The sequence below is a fragment of the Haliaeetus leucocephalus genome, unplaced genomic scaffold, assembly GCF_000737465.1.
Source record: "Haliaeetus leucocephalus isolate CR32 unplaced genomic scaffold, Haliaeetus_leucocephalus-4.0 Scaffold362, whole genome shotgun sequence".
NCBI lineage: Eukaryota > Metazoa > Chordata > Aves > Accipitriformes > Accipitridae > Haliaeetus > Haliaeetus leucocephalus.
The window spans coordinates 7,412,443-7,438,164 of record NW_010972798.1 but is presented as its reverse complement, the minus strand read 5'-3'; the positions used below and the strand labels follow the sequence as shown (position 1 = coordinate 7,438,164).

At 47.3% G+C, this 25,722-nt stretch overlaps 1 protein-coding gene across 11 annotated transcripts; it reads left to right on the top strand.

Moving 5' to 3' along the window:
* The first annotated feature begins 4,538 nt into the window (after positions 1–4,538).
* COPS7B (COP9 signalosome subunit 7B) lies at positions 4,539–23,709 on the top strand. 11 transcript variants are annotated; one of them, XR_774705.1, is made up of 8 exons: positions 4,892–4,949; positions 6,731–6,906; positions 8,131–8,206; positions 9,745–9,833; positions 10,423–10,625; positions 11,914–12,019; positions 13,524–17,569; positions 18,384–23,709. XR_774705.1 is itself a non-coding variant. In XM_010573018.1 (7 exons), exons 2-7 carry the CDS (start codon positions 6,745–6,747, stop codon positions 13,680–13,682), a joined length of 795 nt encoding a protein of 264 aa, XP_010571320.1. In that variant the 5' UTR covers positions 4,539–4,625; positions 6,731–6,744; the 3' UTR covers positions 13,683–23,709. The 11 variants fall into 11 exon arrangements, 5 of the variants coding, with proteins under 5 accessions (XP_010571320.1, XP_010571321.1, XP_010571323.1 ...); XR_774703.1 differs by having other exon boundaries at positions 13,524–18,503; positions 19,339–23,709; XR_774708.1 differs by having other exon boundaries at positions 13,524–19,444; positions 21,726–23,709.
* The last annotated feature ends 2,013 nt before the right edge of the window (positions 23,710–25,722 follow it).

The window sequence follows — 25,722 nt, the reverse complement described above, 5'->3', positions numbered from 1 at the left end:
TTGGGTAGTACTGGGGACCGGGGTGCTTGCTGCGTTCAGACCCAGAGCAGCTTCTGTGCGTGCCTAGGCCGGAGCTGACAGGACCAGCATTATGGAGAAAGTTTAAAATAAATAGTTGGTTTTCCCTCGGACAAAAGCAGCCGCCTTGGTGCTGCGGAAATTTGGGCTTTGTGTTTGTGTAGCAAAGTAGCTTGTTGGGGAAAGTCTCTGGTTCGTTAGCGCACCCCAGAAGCCAGGCTGTTCTTTAATATGAGCACGACAAATTAAGTCCTCCGTTAACAACCTGAGCGCAGCTAATACAAATAATTAATAAGTCATGAGAAAAATAAAGGCAGCAGTTGTAATCCAGGCTCAGAACAGGAACAGTGAATAATCAGGGTGCCATCAATACGTTCATAGCTCTGCTTGCCTCCAGATCAGCCACTGTACAAATGAGAACATGAACATTAATAAAGGTTGCGTTTAATGCAAAAGGACAAGGCCACTGCCAGTATAACCAATAAGAGATCTTAATAATAAAAATAGGTAGCATTTATTTCCCTGATGTATGTGATCCATGCTCAGTTCCACACCATCAGTTTAAAAGTGTATGAACAGATCATTTTGAATCTGGGCAGAGCGCCAGGGGTACGCTATGCTAATATATATCTATCTTTTATTAAGAGTCCTTCCTGGGTTTTAGATAGGCTGTGTAATTGCATGCTATCTAAGGAAGAGGGACTAAAGATCACCAAGGAAAAAAGACTGACAGGGAGAAAAGGCAAGCAAGAAAAAAAGCAGACCTGAAGAAGGCAGAAACAAATGGTTGTGTGGGGGGGAAGAGCCTGCCTGGTAGCAGTATGACATGCTGGTTTACACAAGACATAAGGCACTCAATCCTGCCTCTGTTCAGGCTCCTCAGAGATGAAAGAGCCTGAGACCAAATGGATCTCGCAGCGAGGAACAATTGCAGCTTTGAAGGGCTTCTCTAGCACGGGGGTAGCAGTGTTGCCAGAATTTGGGGCCTTTGTGTTTTCTGGCCAAATCTCAGAATTCACCTTGCTGTGCAGGGAAGCACAGGCCTCTCATTTCTGAATTTCTGAAAATTACAGAAGAGCTCATGGCAGAAGTGTGAAGTCCTTGTGACTGCTCCAGGCACAAGCAGCAGTGGAACATGTGACACCGTAACTCAGTGACAGAAGCCCTGGGATCTCTCCTCTCAAAATCCTTTAGCTGCTTTAACACAAACACCACCCTTGAGCACATCGTCTTTCCAATCTACTTGCAAGAAAGTTGCTGCAAGTATCACTATGCCTTGGTGCCACTTTGTACTGAAAACTTCACCTTTGCTTTCACATCTCTGGCAGGTGTGACAGTTTCTGAGCTGCCACTGCAGGTGAGAAGACACATCCAGCCTGCTTTCTGCTTCACCAGAAGCTGTTCTCTCAAGGTGCAGATAACGGAGCTGGTGTTTCTGCAGATCAGCATAATTGGGAGATAGTTTCATAAACTGGGGCTTCATCCCACCCCACATTTGATGGAAGGGGTTGTACAACTGCATATCTGCAACCACCCAGACACACACGTCACTCCTCGCCTGGCCAAGGTGCAAGATGAGAGTCCAGCAAGCAGCTTAGTCTCTGGATCCTGGGAAATGCAGAGAGCTTGACAGCTTCTTCAGCAGAGCGTGGGTGCTTCCATCACCCTGTGCTCTGGAGATGTGTGCTGGCAGCTGTAGGGGTCGGAAGCCTGGAAAGAGAGAGGATAAATGGATGAAGTACAGTGAAAGCATGCACAGATGAGGAATGAAACTGTATCCAGGACTGTGTTAGCATTTACACAGCCTAGCTTCCCCTAGAGCTACAGGCCATTCAGTCATGTGCAGATGCACCTGCTCCTGCTCTAACATGGCCATGGTGCCAACAGTTGATTTTATTTTGCTTGAAGTTGTTGGGAGGTAAAATTATTATAGACACTTTAGGAACCAGATCCTAATCCTGGCAGCTAAATCTAGCCTAGTGTATGATTTCTGAATACAATGTGTATTATCTGGGTTATTGGTAAGGTCCTATGTTGTCCTAATGTACCTCTTTTCACAAGAGTTTTTGATTTAAAGTGCCTTATTTATGAAAGTTAAGGAAGAAGGTAAGAAACACAAAAGTACCCCTTTTCACTGTCAGCCCTCTTTTTGGTAAGGCCAGGTGGTAATTTTCTTGCCAATGACACATCAGAGTTGGGACTTCAGGAGGGGAAAAACTAGCCCCGGAATCATGTCCCAGAGCACTGGGAGGTGCACACCTACAAGGGGTGAAGCTAGTGCTGCTGGCCTGGCAGGCAGGAGGCAGACCAAGGCCGGGTGCAGACACTGACAGACTGAGCAGCTGGAGTTACAGGGCGCTCAAGAGCCTGAAGAACCAGACACTGAACTCAGTGTGGTAGAAACTACAGGACAGAGGGGTGTCATTGTGCTGTTAATCACACCCTTTCCCTGTCTCTGTCCCTTACAGGTGACTTTGCAGCCTTGTGTCTTGGCTTCTGACTGAGAGAAACCGTGTTCTCAAAGTCTCTCTCTGGGGCTGCACGACCCCACTGCTTGGGGAGATTACTCTGGATTTACAGTTTCTTTTCTTGGGCAATGCAGGGAAATAAGGTGCATTATCTGCTGCCTAAAAGGGACCTGGATTGCAGAATCACAAGGGGAAGAGACAGGGTGAGTCAAGAGATAATGCCAACATTAAAAGATAAAATGGATTAACATCTCCCTGCACGCAGAAAGCTGCGTGGGTGGAGCAAGAGGTTGCAATAGCAGTTTAAAAGGGGATGAGACAGCTGGACATCCTCGTATTTTTCTGTTAAAAAAAAGAAATCCATCCCAAAAGCTGAGCTTAGCTGATGCTATCCTCCAAAGTCCACATCAGTCAGCCAGGCCGGCTGTCCGCAGTCAGGAGGTGTAAGGACAGCCTGACTAACAGACCCTCCTGGCTGACCTACACAGGGCTATAACGCAGCTGATTTTCACCTGCAGGCTCCAGCAAGACATAGCAAAAGTGATCCATGGGAAATAGCTCACAATCATATATTTCCATTTCTAGTTCAGCCTGGGATTTCAGCTTTAACGACTCTTGAGACAAACGAGGCCATGCACTGCTTGCCCAAGGCAACTATTCCAGCATGTCTGTAGGGTGACACGAACTGTGGTGGAGGGCCTGTTTAGGATGTGATTAAAGAGGCAATTCTCCCTCCCCGTGCAGATGAGATCTAAGCATGGCTTAAGTAAATTACTGAATGGCTTGTTATAGCCCTGGCTGCATTCCCTTGCTGCACGGGGCCTGGTTTTTTACATCCAATTTGCTTTGAAGCCCAGAGTGTCACAACAGCATCCCGACACCTGCATCTCTGTGCTTGCCTGACACCCCTTCTCTGGAAGATGGGACCCCGGGGACCCACTGCGGATGGCTCTGAGGCGCAGGCTAAGCCCCATCAGTTTTCCTAATAGTTTCTGATGTTCATTCCCTGAAAGCTCCCCCCTCCTGACGGTGCTGGTCCATGGTTTGATCTTCAGGGACTAGCTGACTGAAAGCCAGAAGCACTTTGCTCTCAGCTAAAGAATTTTTAACAGAAGCACGCTTTATTCACAGCGTGGCACAGAAGAGTGTACAGACCTCAGGGAGGGTAACAACGCCAAAAGCCCTCTTGTTTCTACCCCTGGTCTTCTATACCCTCAAGATCTGTGTCCTGGAGAGGACCTCAACCCCTCCAGCTCCCTGCTCCCCCACATCACAGACCGAGCTCTGGCCTTTGGTTTGTCATTTGTATGAGCCATTTTTCTGTGGAGTTTAAAATCAGTTCTAGCACCTTGTGGTCTTTCACCCCATCTCTTGGCATTTTTCCATTCACACCCCAGGAGGACTGGCCCGAGGGGCTCAGCTCGTAGCCTCCGTCGTCCTGCCCCGCGCTACCGTTCAATCTAGTAACGGCCCCACTTCAGCTTCTCTGACATTGCCCGGTTCTTGCCGTAAAATGGAAGTGTAATCCTCTCTGAAGGCTGTGGCGCATGCAAGGACTCAAAAGAGGAATGGGACCCGTACCTGTGAAACAGACCTGCGCCGCCACGCCATCAGAACAAAGAACGCGCGCTACAGCGTGGCCTTACAACGGCGGCCCTTCGCACAGGCCATTTTGGAGTGCCAAAACCCCACGACGCTGCCACGGCACCTCACATGCCCAAGAGAGAGAGGCAGAAACTTCGCTCGCTTGTCATTAAAACAGCTCCTCGGCACGCGGTGGAGGCGGAGAGGCGGCATTTGCTCAGGCATTTGCCGTGCCAAAGCTCCGCGGGAGCCGCCGCCAGCACAGCCAGCCTGCCGTGCCCTGCTCCGGGGGAGAGGGGGGCCCAGCCAGCTTCACCCCCGCCGCGAACGGGCGTGCGCCGGCCACAGCCACCCGGTTGCCGAGGGATGCCGGGGCGCGGTGCTCGGGCCCTGTGGCCGCCCGGGGACGGAACGCTCCTCCCGCGGCCGCGCGTTCCGGGGGAAGGAGCCGCGCGCGGGACACTGGCGCCGCCATCATGGCGGCCTGAGGCGCGGCGGGCACGGCGCCGGGAGCCGCAGGGCGGGAGGCCAGGCGGGGAGGCCGTGAGCTGAGAGGTAACGCCGGGGGAAGGGAGGAGCCGCCAGCCCGCCCTTCCGCGCACCGACCCTTCCCCGCTCCTCGGCCGTGCCCCGGCGCTGCTCGGGCGTGCGGCTCCCCGAGCCCTGAGAGGCGAGCGGGGACCGGGGTGGGTGGTGAGGGGCGAGAGGGCCCCGCGGCGGGACCTCGGGTAAATCACCCTCCTGCGGCGGGGCACGGCTCCCGGCCCGGCGGGGCCCGAGGGCCCTGCCGGGGGTCTGTGGGGACGGGAGGGTCGCGGGGCCTGGCCGCCTCCCTCCTGTGGGGTCTGCGTGAAGCTTCCCGCCCTGAAACCCCTTCAGGTACCTTAGAAAGGCGGCAGCAAGGCGTGACTGAGGGGAGAAACCCGGTTTATCCCCGTGTGTGGGTGGTTGTAGCCTTTGGGCAAGCTTCGTTGAAGTGTCTCGCGTTTGTATTTCAGTCGCTTCTCACCAGGGTAAGTCGGTTGTGGAAAGAGCAGCGAGGTAGTGCCGGTGAACACGGTTGTGCAGACCGGTTGCAATAGCAACGCAGTTGTCTGAACGTTAACTTGGAAAGAGGCAAAGAACTGGCATTCCTTTCCTAGCAGGGCATGGATAAAGCCAACCAGTCTTTTGTAACCTCATACACCAGCATGTGTTTTGATTACCTGTCAGGGAGGACAATAACTCGGGAACCATGAAATCTGGATTTCATTCCCAGCTCAGTCACTTCATGCGCTCTCTTGAGAAAATTGTCAGTCCTCTGTGTCTGTTCCTTATCTGTGAGCTGGGAGATCAGTACTGATGTACCCTCAGGTGTATTAGGAAGCCACAGTGAGTCTTAGTGTATTGCAGGGATTTCTCGGTCCAAACTGAGGTACTCTTCAGTCAGGCTGTACATGTGCCTTTGATGAAAAGAATCCCAAAGAGACTTTACACTGAGAACCGAGAAATCTTTGTGTGGAGAGTGCAAAAGATTGCCTGCTCAGTTTGGGACCGTTTGTACCTGCAGGTGTAATGGAATAGACTAACGTGTATTTTTAGAAGTTGACTAATACAGGAAGCTGGCTGCATTGCCTTCGCAAGTCTTGATTTGGTTAGGCATGGTAAAACAGTGCAAACACCTGTGTGACTGTACTACCCCCACAAGGGCAGATGTTGTCCCAGTGGTCACACAGAATGAGACAGGTTCTCTGGTGTTTGGTTTTCTTCACCAGAGTAAAGGTTACATGCTATACTTGATAATTATCCCATACAAATATAACACAAAAAACCCCTTATCTGCTAAATTCTTTGGTGTCTGAATAATACGCTTTGGAAGTTTTTTCTTAGTTGTTTGTAAACAAACAACTTGTTTTGTTGAATTTGTTAATAAACAGTGTTTTGCATTTCAAAAGCAACATGTGGGTGCTGGGAGACAACATGCACACCAGAAATGTCAGGCAACAGCTAAAGACAAAGAACCTCTCTTCACAGGGACTGAAATAGAGCCTTTGTAGAAAGGGTATTTTCATCACTTAAGCTTTCCAGTTAACCCAGAACACTTTAACTGTACAGTGTAGACTAGTAAGCTACTTAGAGGCCACAGTTCTTTTTGCCTTTTAGGATCAGAAAGCAACAGGAATTATATATGTACGCTTTGTCTATAGCTGATGTCAAAGGAAAAGGTACGATGTATGGGCCTGCAAGGTGGATCAGTTCTTCACAGAGAATTAAGTTAGTTGCTGGTTTGAAGCTATGTGATGAGGAAGGAGGAAGTCTTAGCTGGCCTCTAATAGATGTAATAATAAACACCTTTGCAATTGGCATTATTTGGCAGCATCAGTAGAAGGAATAGTCTGAAAAAATCTAAGCTCCTTTCCTACTAGCAGAAGTAGATCCTTTTAGGGAATTGACCAGACAGTCTGCAGAAATTTTGCTCAGATACTGCGTGAATCATTATTGCTCCCCAGGTAAATCAGCAGTTGAACCTGCTGGGTTCCTGGCCTGCCCTCTGAATGCTGAAGAAAAACCTGGCTCTGCCGACACCAAAACGTTACTATGCTGAGCGTACCTGCTCATCCACCGCCAGACAGAATTCAGCAGAGAAAGGATGTATTAATATCATGTTCTTTTATTGACAGATTGAAAACCTAGAATGGCAGGAGAGCAGAAACCATCCTGCAATCTTCTAGAGCAGTTTATTTTACTAGCCAAAGGTACAAGTGGCTCAGCTCTGACTGCTCTTATAAATCAAGTGCTGGAGGCTCCTGGGGTTTACGTCTTTGGAGAACTATTGGAGTTAACAAATGTGCGAGAGGTAAGAGATGAGTTTCTATCCTAATACCCCTTCTGCACTCCTGGTATAAGGAATCCCTAGAAGTTTCCACAGACAGCTTGTGCATGAAATTTCTGTGCTAGGAAGGGCCTGGTGCAACTTATCCTGGCTCTGAGAGGTTTGCGTATGAGAGATTGACGTTGCTTTTGCCTCTATGTATTAGATGTTAAAAAATACCTATATAAAGCTTTGCTACCTTAATGCAATTGCTAATACAGCAAAAACCTGGCAGCAGCACAGTAACAATTTTAAGAAGGCACCTAGCCAGCCAACAACGAAAAAAATCCCTTTCTACTGCTTCGATGTCCTGGAAAGCATAACTTCAATGCTCTCCAAAAGCCTTCATGAACAGACGTCTAGTGTATCAGGCCTGGGTGGTAACCAAATCCAAACCATTTCAAACCAAGGTGGAAAGTGAGTTCCAGAGCTTTTACTGAGAACGCCTCGCCAGCACCCCCCTCTGCTACAATGAGAGAATCTAGGTTGAGTGTCTCTGCAGCTGGGGTAGTGTGGCTTACAGCAAGTCTTGCTTTCCAAACGGGCTCTTAGATATGCTGAAAAATGCCTCTATGGTTATTCAGCATCAACTTGCAAGTACTGTTTTTTTTCCTGGATCTGTGTGCAGCAAATGGTATTAAAAAAAACAAACCAACACTCAATAAAAATCACTGCTTGGTGCTGCAGTTATTCCAGTGAAGTGTTTGCATGTGAGAGGAGTGCTATTACTTTCAAATACACTCCACTTAAAATATTCTAGCTTGCTTTGCTTTGAAGTTTTTGTGCCTCTGCAGGTAAGCTGTCTCAGTTTTCCCAGTAATGGCAAGGATGCTTAACCAACCAACACCATTGCCTGCTTCCTTGTCACTTGATGAGAAGAGCTGGCCCTGTAGGATGTCAGCTGAAATTAAGAGTTGCCTTTTTCTTTTACCTCCTAAGGTGTCGCACAAAGCAGTTGACAGTCCAAACTGTAGTTAAGTTCTGGTACATAGAAATGGCTGGATCATCTTGACTCTAAAACTGCTGAAATTTGCTGCTGCTCAAGAGGCCTCGCAAAGGGTTCAGCTCTTTAAGATTGGGACATAATTGCTCTTCTGGGTACTGCTTGCACTATGTAGACTTAAAACATTCTCTGGAGAAGTTGCCTACTGGGGTTGTGTTGGCTGTTACCGTGTTACATGGAATTTCTTTTGTTTTCTTCCTATCCAGCTTGCTGAAGGGTCTAATGCTGCTTATTTCCAGTTGCTGAACCTGTTTGCATATGGAACATACCCAGACTATGTCGGTAAGAGACTGCCGCCTGTTTGCAGAGTACAAGACTGCTTTGCCTTTTAGAATTGCCAGAGGAGTTCTTTGCTTTCTGTGGTACCTGGTGTAGTGTGGCTGGGTGAAAGTGTCCAGGAACAGAATTTGCCTGGGAGGAGAATTGCTCATAGGGGTTCTCTGGGTCATATGTGCTTTTTAATTGCTGAAATGTGGAGGAAGGGCTAGAGACTATGGTGGTTTACTGGTTTGGATTGGACTGCAGCACTGGATGGAATTGGTCTGTAGCAGGGTTCATTGATGTTCGCAGGCCACTTACCTCTGCAGAGTGCAATTTCAGACATCTGTTTTGAAATTTAGATGACGCCGGTTATGAAAGCTGCAGAAAACTTAGACAAAATTGTTCTGCATTATTTATAAAAACCTATATAGTTTATGGGATAACCTTTTATTTTGTTATGGCATTGCTGAAACAAAATGAAGCATTTCTTAGCTAGAATACAAATCGAAATAATGACTTTTATACAGCTTCAGAAGGACTATGTGTGAATCATCTTACTATCTGTCGAGGTGTGCTTTTATCTCTGGTGCTTATGCTTCCATTCTGCTACAATTGAATACTTCATTTGTGAGTAGCAGCCTAATCCAAACCATTACAGAGTGTAACATAATTCTGTCATACTGCTGGCTATCACTGTGGTGGATAAGCTATCTAGTTCCTGTAAGGAGAAATGGCATCTGTAAGTGCAAGGACTGGAAATTCCAGTGGCTGTGGAACAACATGAGCCTCATGAATTCTGTGACTGATTAGAGCATGTTTGCTGTGCATGAGTCTTGCGTCCCAGCATGTGACAATGCAGCTCGTTCTTCCTTTTCTAGTGAAGAAAGAGAAAGGGGGAAAAGTAGTCAAAATGTAGAGCATTGAGGTGGGATGGATGGGAGAACTTGAGTGGCCCTGAAACACTAATTTCCATTAAAGCAGATATTTTAAAGAGTTTCTTTGCTTTGGAAAGCTGCCAGTTTCCTTTCTGTTTTTAAATATTCATGAGGCACATGGATGACAGTGAGGCCATCTAGATTAATAATTTCTCCTCTCTTCCTCAGCCTGGTACTTTACACTTTCAACCCTAAATTCTGCAGCTCTTCAGAGAAATAAAACATTTACTGTATTTACAGCCAGATGAGCAAAGGGGCAAGATTTTATTCTGTCAGCTTGTTAATGAAATAAAAATGACTTGGTGGTAGAAACAAAGCATTGACCAACTGTTTTGGTAGGACATCACTTGTGTAGATGTGAAGTATGTTCTAATTCCAAAACTAGAATTACTAAAGAAGCAGAGAAGAATGGAATTGCCAACTTGTTTTTTAACTTTTCCCCTCTGTCCCTGGGTGTGCTAATCTGTCAGCAGCAGCAGCTCTCTCTGCTCACCAGCACCCACAGTAGCTGGAAGAATTCAGCCTTTCGGGGTTTGGTGTAGTATAACTAGCCTGAAGTTCTGCAGCCTGGATTACATAATCCTTGAAGGAAAGTCCTGAATCTTGTCTTTTTAACATTAACAGCAAACAAAGATAACCTGCCTGAATTAACAGTGACTCAGAAGAACAAGCTGAAACACTTGACGATTGTAAGCCTGGCTTCCAGAATGAAGGTAAAGTACACTGTGTATGATAGCAGTTGTCTTCTTGTTTGGTTTTGGTTTTGAAAATGGCATCAATTCCACAGCATTGAAGTTGTATCGGACTGCATGAGTACTCATGAAAAATCCTGCAACTAGGAAAGTACCTGTAATGTACAGTGTCCTCTCATGGGGCATTTGGGACATTAACTTAATGGACTTCCATGGATGAGATGTGGGGGTGCCTGAACTGCCATGCAAATTGGTCAGGAAGGCCTGGGAAACTTTGTATGGCTTCTTTCACTGCTGGAAATGTAGAATCATTCTTAAAAACATGACTTTTTGTTCAGAGAAAACTAAGCAATACTCTTAATTTCTTCTGCAATCCCATTACCTTTTTTTCCTCCAGAACGTGCTGTGCCAAAGCTTCAGGGATTACCAAGGTTGTGTCAGAATATTATGTAGCCTAGTAGCAGGCGTTTGTTCTGCCACAATCAGTTACTACTGTATTTGCAGGTTAAAGTGTAGGATACAATAAACATTTGTGTCTTGACCTTCTGGGACTTAGCTGTTCATTTTGGCTCTAGGACTGTTAACTTATTCTTGGACTTGCTGTTTTTAGTGCATTCCCTATTCTGTGTTGCTGAAGGACCTGGATATGAGGAATCTGAGGGAGTTGGAAGATCTGATTATTGAAGCAGTTTATACAGATATTATCCAGGGAAAGTTGGATCAACGAAACCAGGTGCTAGAGGTGGATTTTTGTATTGGCAGAGACATTCAGAAGAAGGACATCAGTAACATTGTCAAAACGCTCCAGGAATGGTAAGTGAGTCTCTCCACCTTCCTTGTACATAGCTTGTCCTATTTTTTTCTTATTCCTCAAAGTTTCAAGTGCTGGATCAATTTCACCATGTTCCATTAATCAGGAGTCTTATGTTGTAAGTAGGCACTTGGAGGAGGAGTCTATTGGGCAAGTTTTCCAAGATCCCATCTAGGGTTCGATTTGTGTTACATATCAAGCCAAACTATACTAGGTCTTGAGATTCTGCTCTCACTGTATGTAGTTTTTACATGGCAGAACCCTAGCAAGGAGTCAAGGCCTTTACAAACAGACGTTCCAAACTGGACTCATGGTCGTATGGAGGGAGCCACTCCCCTTTCTGCTGTTATACTTGATAAGGGAAACAGAACTGTCTGTTACTGTTCAGCCTTTTTCACTGTGATGAGAACTGCATGGGCTAATTCTAGAGAACCACAGTTCTTTGGAGGGGATGTCTCTTCAAGTTTGAAGTTTCAGATGCCTTTGTTTGCCTTTTCTTTGTTCCTGCAAATGCAGGCTGCATGCAACCGTGTTGGGACTGTGGTACTATCTTTTTGTACCTTTGCCAGGAAGCTGCTTCTCATCTTTTTGTGGGATTCCCTTCTCACCCAAATTCCCCTGTAGACTGTGGAGCTGTGGCAGGTTCTGAGCTGACTGGGAAGTGCTTCCTAGTTGCTGTGGTAATGAGTGCATGAAAAGTAATTAAACTGCTGGGAAAATATGCTGTCCTGAGGTGGGGGCAGGTTTTTTGCTTCTCTACTCCAATTCCCTCAATCCCCTCACGGCGGGAGGGCTCTGGCAGCTTCCAGGGCCTTACAGCATTGTTTGGAAGGTTAACAGTGAACCCACTGCCAATTTCTTTTCTGTCCTCTCCAGTTACGAGTTCTGTGTTGGAGGAGTGCTCTTGTCTTTTGAACACTTAACAGGCAGGGGGATTCTCTCAATCTGACTTTTTTGTTTAATTTTAAAATTTTACTTGCTTTTGAAAAATGCATTGCATCCCTGTTTAAGCAGTAATTCTGATTGAAAAGGAAGTTGAAAGTGCATTGAACCTGCACTTAGTTTTTGATGGGCAGGTAAGAGTAACATGGACTAGCTGAAGAATGCTGCAAAATACCTTGAGTAAACAGCAAAGCTTTTTCTTGCCAGCTTTTTGGAACTCTAATCTTTAAGCAGGAAGTATAAATTTAATAATCTCCTAAACTTTTAGGTGATCATGACTTTTCAGATTGCCAGATTGAGCTGCTCCAGAGAGGACTCGTAAACACTGACATTGTTTGTATCTTGCAGGTGCGATGGTTGTGAAGCGGTTCTTTTAGGAATTGAGCAGCAAGTACTTAGAGCCAACCAATACAAAGAGAACCATCACCGAACTCAACAGCAGGTAGAGATGGAGGTGGGTACAGAGTCACTTCATACTGGTCTATCCTTTTTGATAAATGTTTGTTTACTGAAGAAAATAAGCTGCTAACACCTGGTTAATGGTCATGGCTTCTCTGAAGTAGGCTAGCAATCATGCAAATCAGATGTGGTAGTTTGGGGTAGGAAGAAAACACATCTGCTTCTGTTTGCTAGTAACACCACAAACATCAAACTTGCCCACTCTGAGTAGGTTCGTACTTTTCTTTATAAATTTTTATAAATTTAGGCTAGGTGGCTGCACTAGCTGTGGTTTCCTGAATTGATTTGTTAGGAAAAGTGTGCTTTTAACACAGAGCTTTGATGCAATTCTGTTCCTTTTGTACAAGGCAGGAAGGAAAAAACAGTTCTTTTTGTTTTAAACCTGAAAGTGTAATTAATAAAATCTCTCGAGTCTCATTGCTTTTGCAAAAAGTGCTCTCAACAGCTTCCTTTGGGATCTTTCTCTTGGGGTCAAGTTGAGCACCCAGACAGGGCTTTGACATGCTGTCTTCAACAGCATGACCTGGGAGCGCTCCTGCCTCTGCTCCATATGCAGCTAGGCAGTAGATGGCAGCACGGGCACATGATTTTAGCCCCTGCTGATGTGTATTTACTTGTGAGAACAAATCTTGGCTAATACAGCTGTAAAGGTGAAAATGGTCCTCCCGAGACACTTGCTCAGGGTTTATTTCTTGCAGAGTGCTGCATCCCTGCAGGTTTATGTTTGCCTTCTGAAGCAGCATATGCTTGGCGGCTTGATTGGCATCCGTAGTGCATTTGGTTTGCCAGATGCCTTTGCCCTGGGTTGGCACACCTGACTCCTAAACTTGTTTTGGCCTGTGTTTTTTTGTTTTGTTTTGTTTTGTTTTGTTTTTAAGGTTTGCTCATTATATTTCTGGTGAGCCCTACAGGGTTCCAGGGGACAGAGTGTGGTGCCTGGTGCTGTATCTCTCCTTTTCAGCTAGAGTAGTAGAAGCTTTACTGCTGCCTCCCACAAAACCAATTTCTGTTCCTGCTTCTAGCAAATATCTGTGGCTCAGACAGCCAGCTAGGCCAAATGGCATTCTCCCTTTTCAAATGCTGTCCTAAGCGTAAGTTTGTTTTTTTCACAATCTCCTTTGTCCTTCCTGCTTCTGGCCAACGTAATGGTAGAATGGCTGCCCTCTGCACCAAGGCAGCAGTATGTCCCTGCAGCCAGCCAGAAAGGTGGTACAATATTGTGTCGTTGTCTCTTAGGAAAAAAAAACCAAAACAACAAAACAGTGATCTCTAGTTACTCCATATTGGACCCAGACTGGAAATATTAGCAACTCCTGGCTCTAACTGAGGATGAAACATTACCTTTAATAAACTCAAGTACAGAGCATGTTTCTGGTGGGAGAGTTTATTTCATAATCTCCACTCTATACTCCAGGGTTTTTTCAATGTGTTTATGGACAGAGTTTCTACTGCGAGGGGAGGAAGAAGCAGGTGCTGATTCACTGTCTCTTCTTGGCCAGGTCACAAACATAAAGAAAACATTAAAAGCTACAGCCTCGTCGTCGGCACAGGAGATGGAACAGCAGCTGGTAGAGCGAGAGTGCCCTCCACACACAGAACAAAGGCAGCCCACAAAGAAGATGTCCAAAGTCAAAGGGCTGGTCTCCAGCCGTCACTAGAACATACCATCTAAATGTCATTCAGCTAGGAATGACAACAGGAGGAGCAAAAAAGGGCCTGTGTCTCCTTTTTCAGTGGGTTCTGGGCCAGTCACTTCCAGGCTGGCAAATAAAAGCCCTGTTTGATTGCAGCTCCCAGTTAGCAGCACCTGGCTAAGTTACACTGTGCAGCCTCTATTAATTTCCAGGGTGTCCCTGTTCTGGCCCTGTAAAGAGGGACTTCTAAAGAGAGGGACTAATGAAAAGGGGCAGGAAAAAAAAAAAAAAAATCTGTGAACAGTTTTGCTCCCTCCCAGCCAGTCTCATTGCTGCTTAACCTTGAGGAAGCTGCTCTGCTATGCTGTACTAAATCAGATCCTGGGAGAACTTCTGTAGCAAGTGTCTGAATCCCAGGGTTGAAGTGTGGCTACCAAAGCCAGGCTGGGAGTGAGGAAGCCATCAACACAGATCTTTTCATTCCCAAAGGGACCGCAGAAAGGTTTCTAGGCCAGGAACTGCTTTACAAGGAAGTCTTCAGCCTTTCCACTACCCCTGTCTATTTTAAACTGGGGTGAAATTCACACTACCTCGCCCTGTGAAGATGAGATTCAGTGCTGGGCTGTTTACTTAACTGTTTGTTTACTGCCCTTACTAAGCCCTTTAATCTCTCACAGATTTAAAGCACTGTTCTGCATCTCTGAGGCATCAATACTATAAGGAGGAAGCAGGCTGCTCTTTCAAGCCTTCCTTCTTGCAGGTGGTTAGGGGCATACTAGAAACTGTGTTCCTTCTGAATGTGATGTGACCTCCCAGAGCTGCTTGTGAGTTGTTTCCCCTATTGATACCTTCAAAGGGTAATGCATTTGCTCTTCCTTGGATGCTAGCGACAGTGGTCTGCATGGGAGAAGAGCCCGTTTAGCATTGTGGCAGGCTAGTGGCCCAGGACCCACTGGCAGGGGTCGCAGCAGCATCCCCTTGCTGAAGCAATGGACTTGACTAGGCTTTCTGAATTTTGAACACTTTCAGGTTGTATTTTCCTCCCTTTTTTTGTACGTTGTTGTGATTCTAAAGCATTTCAGCCTTTGTTTTGTGTTTTTTATTTGTTACAGACTAACTTCAGGTGATTTGCACCTAGTTTGGCAAGGTGTGGGTTTTTTTTTTAGGGGGGAGGATGGGGTTGGCATTGAAACAGCAATTCACAAAAAAGCACATTTTAGAAAAAAATTAAAAATGCTGATTTAATGTCAGAGTGTGGAGTCTTGGCTTTGAGGCTGCTTTAGACTCGTAGTCCAACAGCACTTGTTCACTTGAGCATTTACTTGGTTCTTGATGTTATAGTATCAGAAGGTCTGACTAATCTCCCTGATGCAGTGGCGAGGCAGGGAAGTGCTCTTCCCATTTTGTCAGTAGTTTGTCCAAATTTGTGCAGAAGGATCTGTGGCAAAGCCAGTAGCTGAGCCCAATGTCCTGAGCCTGAAGATCTTTGATGCCTGATTGTGGAAGGTTTGTAGTTGTGCTCTGACTTAGGCCAATCAATTCCTTCCTCTAGGTCTAGCAGAGCACTGCTTTGTAGTTCAGCCCCTGCATTTCACTTCACTCCATGCTGTAAAGAGAAGGGCTTTCCATGAGCAGGCAGGAGAGCTGTTTAAGCAAAGGACTGTGACAATGCTCCAGTCCTGCAGCCAGCTGTCACCTGCACTTGCTTGTGCAATGCACGTGCCTTCCTCTTATTGCTACCAGAATTCTTTGCCATCTGTGTGTTTTTAGTCCTCAGTCACAGGACTTGTACACTTGTGAAAGTAAATTCCTCTCCTTTTCTTCTGCAGTGCAGGCACACCAGCTTCTAATCTTGGGAGGTGGATCTAAATACCTCCCATCCAGTTGCCTCTGGGTCAAGTCCCTTGGTTTCTGATTCTCTGCCAACTCTCTCTCCCCCTAGAAATGCTAGCCAAAAAATTCCTAGGGAAGGATGTTAAGTGAATAAACCCAGAGCACGAAGCCTTCCCCTATATCTTAAGGGAACTGTTTCTCAAGCAGTGGCAGTACTAGTTTCTGTACTAGCTTCTCCCAGTGTTTAGCTGACAGCTTCTCAGGAGGTGTAGGTCGACTTTTTGTGCCCAAGTCTAATAGATCTGTGTGATGGAAATGAACTAAGTCCGTTTCTGGCTTCCTGCGTGGACAGCTGCAGTGTACTGGTCATCCAGTTCTTCACTAGATTTGACTAGTGAGGAGGGGTTCTGTGGTCCTCACTAGCTGTTTTCTTTCCTTCCCATTTTTAGTATCAGTCCTGCAAAGAGACAGGAGGAATACAAATGCCATTGGAAGTCATTTTAGCTCCTCGGCAAGCCGCAGTCTGCTGGGGAAATAGATGTGAATTTGGCATCCTTGGTGTTTATTCCCTGCCAGTTACAGGAGTCACATTAGTTTGCTGAAGCTTCTTTAGTGTTGGAAGTTTCTGAGTTTGTTCTTACGTTTTTGCTGTTCTCAAAGCCTGGCTGGGGGTGAAGATCTTATTTATGCTTCGGTACACATTGCCTTTGATCAGCAAAGAAGCAAGGGAGGAAATAGCACTTTCAATAAAGAGCTGTCCCATGCTTGACAGCGACAGAGGACAGAGAAGGGAATGGGGTATTGGAGGGAACTGAGCTGTTTGCATGTTTGGCTTTCCTGGTGTGCCAGCAATGCGCTTGGTGCCGCAAAAGGAGGGGGGGTGTCTTTGCAATGAGCCCAGTCTGAGATGAGTCATTAACAAATGACATGCACAGAGTACCTGGGGGAGGCAAACAGCTCTGCAGCAGCTGGTTAATGAATCTGGCTTGAAGGAAAGAGTTAGAAGCTATTCCAGGAATGAAGCAGAAGGCATAGTTGTTAACAGGGAAGGATGCAGGAGGTGCTATGCTGTTTGAGAAGGACAACAGATAAAGACTGCATTGACTCCCTGTGAGTGCAGGGAGGGCAGCAGCTCGGAGCAGAGTTGTGTGAATTAGGGGCTGGTGGGGGCTAAATTGCGGAAAATTTCAAGTGGGAAGTGCCTGGGGAGCCTAACTGTGGGCAAGAGGGAGATGGAAGCAGAGGTGGATTTGATGCAAACTCCCATGTATTGCTTGTGCCTGCTGGAGGCAGCTACCGCCGTTTGTCTGAGCACTGCTGGACACTGCTCCCTGATGTGGGGAGAGCATCCTGCCCTACTTTGTTTTATGGCAGCAATGGGCTGCTCCAGCTGCAGCTCACTTCAAGATTGCAGCAGGACAGAGTTTGAGCTATTGAACTTCTGTTTGCAGCTTCCACCCGGAGGGAGACAAAGTAGATGGAGCTGCCTTCCCTCTGCTCTTCAGGGCTTTATTGTCTAGCTTCGTGTTCTGTAGCTCCACTTGTACTAGTGCTTGTTTAATATGGAATTGAGCACTGAGCTGGAAAATGGAAGAGAGGATCTCAGCTGATTGCAGTGCTGGTAGACTGCCCTAGCCCTAAAGCTGTGCCTCATGCTAACAAATGTCCCTGGCATTCCTGCTGTGACTCAGTTGATACCAGCTAACATCAGGCAATTCTGGAACATGATAAAGCAGTGCTGATGTCAATCTTTTTACAGAAAAAAGTTTTGGCTCAAAATCTATTGTTCTTTTATTTCCCTCCTCACCTCCTTAGATAAGTTGAATGCTAGCTTAGTCTTCTGTCGAGAGCAGGAGGGAAAATCAGTGATGCTGACAGACCCTTTTGTGTTCAGATTTGCGACCCATCCTGCAATCAGTCTTGTGCAGACTTCTGAAATCCCATGGGTGCTTGTGGAGCTGCATGCAGGCTTGCAGGTCTCTCTCCATGGATTGGCTACAGGAGTAGGACCTGCAGAGCTGCTCTCCAGGGTGAAGCTGGGGAAAGTGAAGCTTTTGTTCCCATAGAAGAGAGTGGTGGTAAGAGATGGCCATTTTCCCAGCAGCACTGCAAAGTGAATTTTGCTGAACAGCTTTCTCTTCCTGGAAGAATGGAAAATGATAAAGAATCCAGTGGGTGTCTTTGTGTTTGCTTGTAGTGTTCTGCTTATCCTATGAAGGGAAAATGCATTGGTCCTTGTGTGCAAAAAGGAAGTTGGGCTTACTCATTGCAGGGGAGGCAGAAGGAAGAGTGCCATCAGCTTTGATAACTGTATCAGAATGTAACAAATTGCATGGGTGCACCAGACTTTTCCTAAACTTTCAGTTCCGTACAGGTTTATAGGAGTGCATCTAAGCTGTTTAAAGAGGCCTCCGATTTTTAAAACCACATAAAGCCCACTTCCTGCTGGGGTAAAACAGTCAAAGCTTATGCATTCCTAGGTGTGTTGGTGCTGCTGTTTGTTACTTCAGTATCTGAGACTGTTGCAAACTTTGCAATGGGGAGAAATATTGCTCTTTGTTATTCTGAATAATGGGCAAATGGTGAAAGTAAAGAACCTGCCTCACAAGTATAAGGACCTAGCTAGCCATATCTGACACCTACTCCCATACGAAGTTTTCTGTTGGTTCCCTGCCCTGCCCCACTAAGTCCTTTATAGCATCTGACCTAATGCAAGGGAACCAAAACCTGAATCTCTCTAGTTTATTTTTTTGTTATCTGAGAGAGAGTAACCTAGGGGCATCAGGAAATGTAAATTAAAGTTTAGAGTGATCTCAGTTCCTACTTGTAACCTCAACCTTGTATTTTTATTATGGAATTTTAACCTGACAGTCTGATTGAATTTCTCGGCAGAGTTTTTAGAAATATGTCATTGTTTCACTCTGCTCCATGGCGAAGGTCGGTGTCTCTCAGGGACTGTTGACATTTTGCTGATATTCCATCAAGTTTGGCCCTACCACAGAGCTACCAGAGGTAAGTGATTGAAGATAGAGAGGTGTACTGTAAAGGAAGTGTATTTACCCCGTAGCCTGACTTGCTGTACCCTGCTTCTTAGTGGCACTGTGGTGGTACCTCCATCTCTGATTAGTGAACCAGGCAAAGGATTGGGCAGAGCAGCACTTTGCTCCCTGTCTTCAAATACACAGGCACACATGCTGCAGCTTCCCACAGTGTGTAGACCTCGTGAGATGCTCTGATGTATTTGCTACAGGCTACAAATTGCATGAGTGTGATAGCTGTGACCATGGCTTTTTCTCGTCAAGAAGACAAGATGTCCCTGCTCTAGTGAATGAGCATGCACACTGGAAATTCTAGGTAGTAATATGATGCCATAAGGTCATTTAACAGTCCTGAAATGTGTATTTCCCCACAGAGCGCAAAATAATTTGTGCCAGTAGTCCTTGCTTCAAGTAGTTGTAGTAGAAGATAGGACACCCTTCCACAGCTCCAGGTCTCCTATAGAAAGACTTGTGAATCTCAGTATCATTAGGGCATTTTTCAAATGCTTGTGCACACGCGATACCTCTGTGTTTCCAGAATAGCTGATTGTGGTGGGTGAGTGAAGCCTTGGTCCATCAGAGATTGGCCTTTTTGCCAGTATTTTGAGCTTCTCTGACTGTAGGGTTGTATCTTCATGGGTATGAAGTTTGGCAGTTGTGCTGTCTAGCCCTCCAGACTCTTCCTGAAGATGCTGTTTATCTCACCAACCCTAATGTTTCACTTACAGTCTCATGATCAGCACAGTCCTAAGGGTGCCTTGCACTGATGCAATAAGTAATGTCTTGGTGTTTCATTGTCACCTTCGCAGCTGTTAGAGAGCACCAGTTCCTACAGGATCACCCGCCAGCTGTGATGCTATTCCTTTTACATCACGACTGTGAGATGACACCTCTCCTTGCTGGCAGACAAGCCAGGTGGGTAGGCATTGCTCCTCAGAGCTGTTCTGCATCTAGGGAGGCGGAGGCTGTTGCCTGGTTTAGCATAATGGAAATCAAGGACAAGGACAGTGTTACAAATAAGGGGCAAAGCACAGAGCTCTGTTCTGTTCCAGCTCTGCTACAGCTGCAGAAAGCAACCTTGGGCAAATCAGCTCCTCAGCTGCATTTCCCAGGACAGCCTCTCTCTTGCATGCTGACTCTGTGACAGAGATCTGTAAAGTGCTTTGGTCTCCTGGCTGGGCAGAGGTTCATTGTTAATGGAATTGAAGATGCATGTATACAGGAGGAGGGGAATCTTAAAGCTTTTTAAGCTTTTCTAGAAGTCATCTTCCTCCTATGTACCATACCATTCTTTTCCCTGATGCAAATGAGGTGGTCCACTGTGGGAATATAGGCCTGGAGTATTATGGGTAATATACCAGGTTAATTATGGAGGGGGCAGGAAAAATAGCCTGTGCCGTTTTCAACAATATCAAAGGGATGCTACCTAATGATTTTCCTATTAGCTCTTTTCCCAGCCTGCCAGAGTCACTGCAGAAGTGTCATTTACAAAGGCAGTTTGCAACTCATTACCCTGGATTTTCACTGTAGTTCTGCTCCAGAGAGTGTGGGCTTTTGCTGTGTGCCCCAACCTAATGAATTGCCTGATTCCGTTAGTGCTGCCATCCCTTCTGACAAGGTTAGTTGCTGACTGACAGGAAGGTGCCTGAATTCAATTCCCTTCTTGTTTTCAACTTGCGCTTGTGTCAAGCGCAGGCTCCCTCTGGAAGCTGCCCTGTGATCCCTTCCCTTTGTTTTTCTGCATTCTGAGGGAAGCAGCCCATGCTTATAGAAGTCGTAGAGCAAGTGGCAGGGGCATGTGTGCTGCTGCCCCAGCACTCCCTGCTCAATGCCTGAAGTCCCTTTCCAGGTGGAAAATTCCACTGCTCTCCTGCTCTGGGGCTCTGGGCTTTTCTTTTTCGTTGTTGGTTTGGGATTTGCTGTCACCTGAGCTACGCTTTGTAACCTTTCAGCAATAAATACCTTGGGAAGGCTGCATTAATGGTACCAGGGAAGAACGTGCAATGTGGGCCGGGGGAACAGAACTGATTTCCCACACATTAAGAGGGCAGCTGTGTTCCTGTTGTGGGGGCTCCAAGGTCTACTCTGGCCTGTTTGGGCTTTGCAAGGCACTTGTACAACAGTGCTGGAGAAAGCTTTTGTTCTTTTTCACTAAAGAGCAGCGTGCTTTGTCAGGCTGGGGGCCTATGGCTCATCTCATGCTAGGAATAGCTCCTGGAGAGGAGAAATCAAGACTGTTCCTATGTCGTGTCACAAGTACTCCCACTTGGAAGCTGAATGTGGCTACTGCTCGTTCAGCTGGTAATGCAGAAAGCTTGTAGGTCCCATGGGTGCTAGTTTGACCTAAGTGTGGACAGAGGAGCTTGGGACTCCTGCTACCCTCGCTTCCAGGTGTGTGTATACACCTCTGTTAAATGCCATTCTCTGAGCCTGCTGTTGAGGTGTCAGATGCCACTCCCGTGAGGCTGCAGCTTGCATTCAGGACAGCTCTTGCTGTTCATTTATGCTGTCTCTGGGCTGGGATGTGGCAAGGGAGTGTTCCAGTGCCAGCCCTGGATGCTTTTACTGGATGTCATGAGGATTTGACCTAGCTGGCCCACAAGGGAGGCAGTGACGTGAGGTCAATTTGTTTATGCTGCACGTGATGCCTCCTCCCCTCTTAATTAGATTCCTGTGGCCCCTCTTTCCTGCTGGCCTTGTTTCCTACTGAGCCCTGTCAGGGAGACCCAATTGTGGCCTTATCAGGTGCTTGCTGTGCTCTAATGAGCCGTTTCCATTTCCCATTCTGGCCTGTCCATCGAACCGAGGAAGGTGCTTGTCAGCACTCTGAAAACTGACCTGTACTCACAATGCCACTCTCTGCCCATCAGATCCACCGGTCTGGCTGTGCCACGTGGATGCTAAGGTTGAGTGGATCTGAAAGTTTTCCCAAGTGCTCTTTCACCCCTGAGTGCTCTTGCACATCAGCTCACACCCCCGCCATGGGCACAGTGTTCCTGTCCTGCAGATGGGAGACCAGCATGCTGAGGGACAGGGTGACTTATCCCTGGTCAGAGCGGAAGCAGCAAAGCAAGGAGCCAAGCTGTTATCCTGTCCCTCTGCACAGGGAGCTCTTGCTCTGATCACTCTCCTTCTGCCAAACTGTGTCCTTTTGCAATGCAGCTTTGTCCTTTTCCTTGGGCTTGCTCTTTTCCAGGAAGCCCAGTGGACAGAAGGAACCCGTGCTGTGGGGCTGCGCTTTTCCCTTTGGACTACGCTGCAGAGGAGAAACGGGAATCCAGACCATACGCAACCCCAGGCTGTGATCTCTGGGATCTCCCCCAACCTAAACTCAGGTTGTGCCTCACTTTGGTGGTCATATTTTGTGGATTGAATTCCTGAGACTGAGTTCCCTCTGCTCTGTTGAGGAGAGACCCTCTGTCACCAGGCAGATGGTTTCATTCCAGCTCTGGCTTTGCAGCAAAAAGCCAAAACTGGAAGAGGAATTGGCCCCACCTTGGTCCCAGCCTGGTACTCTGTTGCAGTCACTACTCTGGCTTCATGCTCAAGGACCAGGACCCTGAGGGGGACCTGCATACCATCTTCTTACACCACTGTTCAGACCTGATGTGCAAGGTCTGCACAGTAAGTGATTCCGTATTGTCCCTTAGGTTTGCTGGGTGACAGTGGACAGTCCCCTCTAATGGGCATCTCTTTAGGAGCTCCTGGTACAGCCCCTCCTTCCCTCTAAAGGTGTGCAGAGCTGGTAGGGTGACCTTCATGGGTGTTATATTTGCCTCACAGAGCCCTGACAATGAGTTGTCATTACCTACAGACATCTCTGGAGGGTTCTAGCTGACCTTCAGTCAGGGCATGAGCTGCCAGCTGCCCGTCCTGCCTGCCTTCCTCCCAGCCCAGCCTCCCAGGGTCTTGATTTTGTTCCCCATAGGCAACGTCTTTCGTCGTCTGTCAGCTGCTGCTCCCCATCCAGCTGGACTCTGTGGGCACTGCGAGGTGGGTACCTCTCTGTGATGGAGGCTTTGCTCGTATGAGGCTAGAAATGTCACATGCGTGCTCCTAACCTGATTGACCTGTTGGGTGTCTGGATGAATCTACTTGTTCTGTAAACTTTAATGTTCTCTAATAGTTGGGGAGAGTCTGGATGGAGGTTTCTATGGTTTCCTGGTGGTTGCTACGGAAAAGGACCTCTCTGCCTCTAGGTCTTGGTGACTTTCTTTTTGCCCTATCCTAGGCACCGGAGCCCAGCAGAACATAATGCTTGTTGTTTCCCAGCCCACTACAATGGTCAGGGCATAATTTGTGACTCCCGTCACGGCTGGGCTGGGTGCCTGCCACTCTTTTTCCTTTTTCTTTTTTTTTTTTTTTTCTTCTTCTTCTAAGGCCTCTTTGAAGAATGAGACCAAAGAGCCTTCATGCAGGAGTTTGTGTGTTTGCTGCGCTTCCCACCCCCTCACTTGCTGTTTCCTTTAGAGCTCCAAGTCATTTTAACGATTTATTTCATGCACTTTACATAGCAAGAAGCTGTAGCAACAGCTGTGTCCGTGAATCCTTACCAGACAGCCCTCAGTATATTTTGGTCTGTCTATGTATTGTCCCAGGCACAGTTAAATAAATCTCTGCTGGAGGAAGGGACTTTACAGCTTAGCGGCAAAGGTTTGGCGAATGGGAATGTCAACAAGATACTTAGTGAGCTGCTGGATTCTAGAGTAACAGCACCTCTGGCATAAAGCTCTGCTTCCGTTAGTGCAGCTGGGGGCCAGATCCAGCATGGTCTTTTTCTTGCTGTCAGCAGGGACTGTGTCTCCCTACAGTGCCCAGTGATAAAGCTATAGTTACGGGACAAAATTTGGACCCAAACCTGCAGACTGGAAGTGGTTAAAATGTGTCTAGGCCAAATGCTGTTCTTGTTGCGCTGCTATCAGTCTGGATCTAGGCTATTGAACATGATGGGCTTATTTCCACTGGTGCTGTTCAGGATCTGGGCATAAATGAGTTGCCCGAGGCCACGTGCTCTCTCAGGGAGCTCAGCTGTGTTCTGCAAAGGCTTGCAGCTGCATGCAGCACCAGGCAGGATTTGGTCTGTCAGAGCATCACAGGATTGGGTGCAAGTTTACTTTTGCATATGGGATCAAAGCTTAAAATATCGGCTGGCCTTTCTCTCGCTCCTGACTTTTCTAAAACATCTGAACAATTTCTTCTTTAACTCTGTTAAAATCAATCAATCTGACATTTAAATTGTATGTGAATTTGATAAATAAAGACAGGTTACAAAATGCCACATGGAATGATTTTTTTTTTAAGTTTTTCAACTACTTAGGACAAAAAATGTTACAATGCTTGACTTTTCATTTAGTTACATAAATAATTTTTTTATAAATATCTCTTTATAAACAATATATAAATAGCTTTACAACATAAATACATTTATGCATGACATGAATTTACAAACAGCAACGTTATACAGCTGGCTTCATCAGTCTCTTGGAAAAAGCACTGTCCCTTGTCTTGGTGAGTGTTTGTATATATAATATATATAAGATAGAGAGCGCTTTTTTAAAAAATAACAAAACCAAAACAGCTGGTGCCATGACTCCTCGTACCAAAAAGAAAAACACAGCCACATCTTTTGTCCATTCCAGGGGGGGTCTCTGCTTTTGTAGGCGTTGCCTGGGGGATGGCCCTGCCTGGCCACGGTAGGAGAAAATGGACTATGGATTCAAAGCCCTGCGAGGAATGAGAACAAAGTGCCTGTTAGTTCTTGCCATACAACACCCTTACCCGTCCCAAGATGAAACCCCTGTGAGAATAATCCTAGCATGGGGCCAGGGGATGCTGAAGTCAACAGAAGACGTTTCAGCTTTTTTGCTCAAGCTGAAGCTCACTCTTTGCTTTCTGGCTATTTGGTATTTAGGGGAGAGGCTGAGGGAAGCATGCTGTTCCTCCTGGCCCAGGGTCTAGCAGAGATCTCTTTTTTTTCTGATGAGAATTTAACAAGAGAGGATGGGTGCGAGCTGGCTGCACAGTGTGCGTGTGCTTCTTAGAGCCCTGAGTCGGGTGATTCCTTGGGAGTACTGAGGAGCCACTACACGAGGGAGCAGAGGAGCAGCACCCATCCCTCCAGGCAGGGCCATGGACCAGCGCTGGCGTCCTGTGGGCACCGTTGGGCCCTGCTCTTCCCATTGCTTTGCAGAGCAGCAGGATGCCTGGATCTGGTCCCCTCTGTGCCTGATTGTGTTACTGCAGGGTCAAGGCATGTCCCTGTGGGTGTGGCAGTGCCATGCCGTGGGGAGAAGAGTGAGTGGCCTGGGCTGCAGTGGGCAAGCGCTTCCCCAGGTGTGAGTTCATCTGCCTGTGACCTGCTGGCAGGGACCAGGCCAGACTGGTGCCTCGCTGCCTGGCTTCCCCCCATCACCTTTGGGAAGAGCTGGCAGGGGAGGAGCTGCCGTGTTCCTCCTAAACTGGTCACTGCAGGGAAATGATGCTTCTTGCCCACTGGCCCCTAAGCACAGTGGCTGTGGAGTGCTGTGGGAAGAACTTGTCCCAGCGTCCCGTAACTTGCTCAGATGTAAAGTCTGAGTCAGGAAAGTGCTACCCTTGGCTGTCACCACAACTAGGAGACACCTGGGGCACGTGTGTATTGTTTTTCCTTAAATTAAGGGAACTGGAGCATGGCTGAGACAGGTGCCTCACTAATCGTCCCATCACAGGCGAGTAGGGGGTACCCTGCCCTCCTAACACGTGTCCATAGGTCACCTGTGTCTGTCAAGCACAGGGAGCAACTGGGAATGTATGGCTGCACTGGAGCTCCTTCCGCATCCTCCTCGGAGCCTGTGGGTCTAGCTCACGCAGAAAGGGGAATCTAGCCTGAGCTGCTGCGGGAGCGCTGAACTACGGCCGGGGTCTCTGACCCTTCTGCAGAGGCAGGCAAGCCGGGCAGCAGGAGGGTTGTTGGAAGGGTGGGAGCGCAACCGAGGCCGACTTCGGGGTCCTCCTCTCTACCCACCAGCAACGCCGGGGTCTGCAGGCGGCTCAGCGGGCTGACTACATGCAACCCTACCCGCTGGCATCTCGCGTACGGCGGAGCGGCGCATCCTTCCCCGAGCGCCCCGCAGCATCCACCCACCCACCCACCGTCCCGTCCCGTCCCGTCCGTGCGCTCACCGCCAGGGGTCCCTCAGCAGCCGAGGCCGCTC

Bases quoted from the DNA above. Each gene is read 5' to 3' on its own strand.
- COPS7B (XM_010573018.1), top strand. From the start codon at position 6,745: ATGGCAGGAGAGCAGAAACCATCCTGCAATCTTCTAGAGCAGTTTATT. The intron at 8,207-9,744 runs GTAAGAGACTGC...TAACATTAACAG, and splicing joins AACATACCCAGACTATGTCG to CAAACAAAGATAACCTGCCT. The intron at 9,834-10,422 runs GTAAAGTACACT...TGCTGTTTTTAG, and splicing joins GCCTGGCTTCCAGAATGAAG to TGCATTCCCTATTCTGTGTT.